Source organism: Amphimedon queenslandica, unplaced genomic scaffold (genome assembly GCF_000090795.2).
Source record: "Amphimedon queenslandica unplaced genomic scaffold, v1.1 AMPQUscaffold_4976_Cont23049, whole genome shotgun sequence".
NCBI classification, from domain to species: Eukaryota; Metazoa; Porifera; class Demospongiae; order Haplosclerida; family Niphatidae; genus Amphimedon; species Amphimedon queenslandica.
This window is the reverse complement of record NW_003554716.1, coordinates 1-1,430: the sequence shown is the minus strand read 5'-3', so window position 1 is coordinate 1,430 and position 1,430 is coordinate 1. Positions and strand designations below refer to the sequence as shown.

Genomic DNA, 1,430 nt, shown 5'->3' with positions numbered 1-1,430 from the left:
CACAAGTGGACAAAGCTAACAATGAATGTAGCCAGATAGATACAAATAACACTAAAAATAATTATCATTGCCCCCATCATGCTATATGTGTAAGTGTTCAACAAAATTTCATTCACTTAACATTAGTGATTTTTGGGATAATATCAATGTCAGTGTGGTATGCAAGCAGCTAGGATATTTTCCTAGCTATGATAACAGTATCATATTTCAAGTATATCTTTATGCTTTGTATTATACAGGTGATTTCAGTTCTAGTGCAAAATCACATTCTATCATTGACTTGAACTGTACAGGAAATGAAACCACTACTTAACATCATGCAGTCAAAAAATTCTTGAAAAAGCAATCAAAAACTTTAAAAGCAAAAATATTGTGCTGACTAAAATAAAGACAAAAGAGAAAGCAAAACATTATTAGTTAACTTATTTCTAAGAAAATGTGCAGCGGATCTAAAACAATCAAAGAAAGAGGCCTACAACTAGTCATATTAAAGCACACACACAAAAGTCAAAGACAAGCTCCCCACATCTATATAAAGAGGAAGAAACAGAGCAAAGCAACCATCATAAGTATCATTGAGCCCAGAACACTGGTACCTAATAAAAAATATATCAAATTTCACTTAGTTAGTTACACTCCCTTACCAGTAGAGGGAGTTGTTGGAATGCTCTCAGTAGTATCACCAAAAGTAGTGTTCAATACAAATGCATTGTTATCATTCAATCCAACAATAGACAAGTACACATTAGCATCATTAGTATGGCGTCCATCATCATCATCATCAGTAGTTGACTGTATATATAATTCTGGACTAATGAAATAATCAATGTCATTTCCATTGCTCATAACAAAGAAATCTTGTGTGAGTTCATTTGGATTTTGTACACTAAATGATCCACGAGCCACCAAATTTCCCAATTTAATATCAATTTTTAGTGTCATTCCCATTGATGGAAACTCATACTGTAACAAACGAGATGAACCTTTCGGAAGGGTAGTAGCAATCTCCATTCCAGTCTCCAATATGGTTGGAGCTATAAATCAAATCAGTAATAATTTACTTTATTGAAATTGGCTTACTTGAACATGTTGATACTTGTAACTGTCTCAACACACCCCCAAAATCACTAGATGAGAAACCACTGACATTAAAAACATTACCTTGGCCACTAGAAGCAATGGCAACTAGCTCCTCATAGCTTATACCATCCCCAATACCAAAAGAATAAACTTAAATCCCATCATCATGGACAGCTTGAGCAGCTTGTACAGTTGCTGAACCATTAGTAGACTGTCCATCAGTAAGAACAGCAACTACACGAGGGATGCCTTCACTAACACGAGCAGTAGCAAATGCTGTAGTCAATAGATCTAATGCTAAGTTAGTATAAGTATATCCTGCAGTGTATGGTATGCTTCTGACAGCAGTA

General features: G+C 34.8%; 1 protein-coding gene across 1 annotated transcript; it reads right to left on the bottom strand.

Annotated features, from left to right (window-relative positions):
• Positions 1 to 309: 309 nt before the first annotated feature.
• LOC109592497 (uncharacterized) lies at positions 310 to 1,421 on the bottom strand. Its single transcript, XM_020007934.1, has 3 exons — positions 1,081 to 1,421; positions 645 to 1,034; positions 310 to 596 (listed from the first exon to the last, which is right to left on the bottom strand). The coding sequence occupies exons 2-3, from the start codon at positions 1,009 to 1,011 to the stop codon at positions 529 to 531; spliced, it is 435 nt and encodes a 144-aa protein (XP_019863493.1). The 5' UTR covers positions 1,012 to 1,034; positions 1,081 to 1,421; the 3' UTR covers positions 310 to 528.
• Positions 1,422 to 1,430: the final 9 nt, after the last annotated feature.

Coding starts and splice junctions, on each gene's coding strand:
- LOC109592497 (XM_020007934.1), bottom strand. CDS start 1,011: ATGGAGATTGCTACTACCCTTCCGAAAGGTTCATCTCGTTTGTTACAG. Junction 597..644: donor TCCAACAACTCCCTCTACTG/GTAAGGGAGTGT, acceptor ATTTTTTATTAG/GTACCAGTGTTCTGGGCTCA.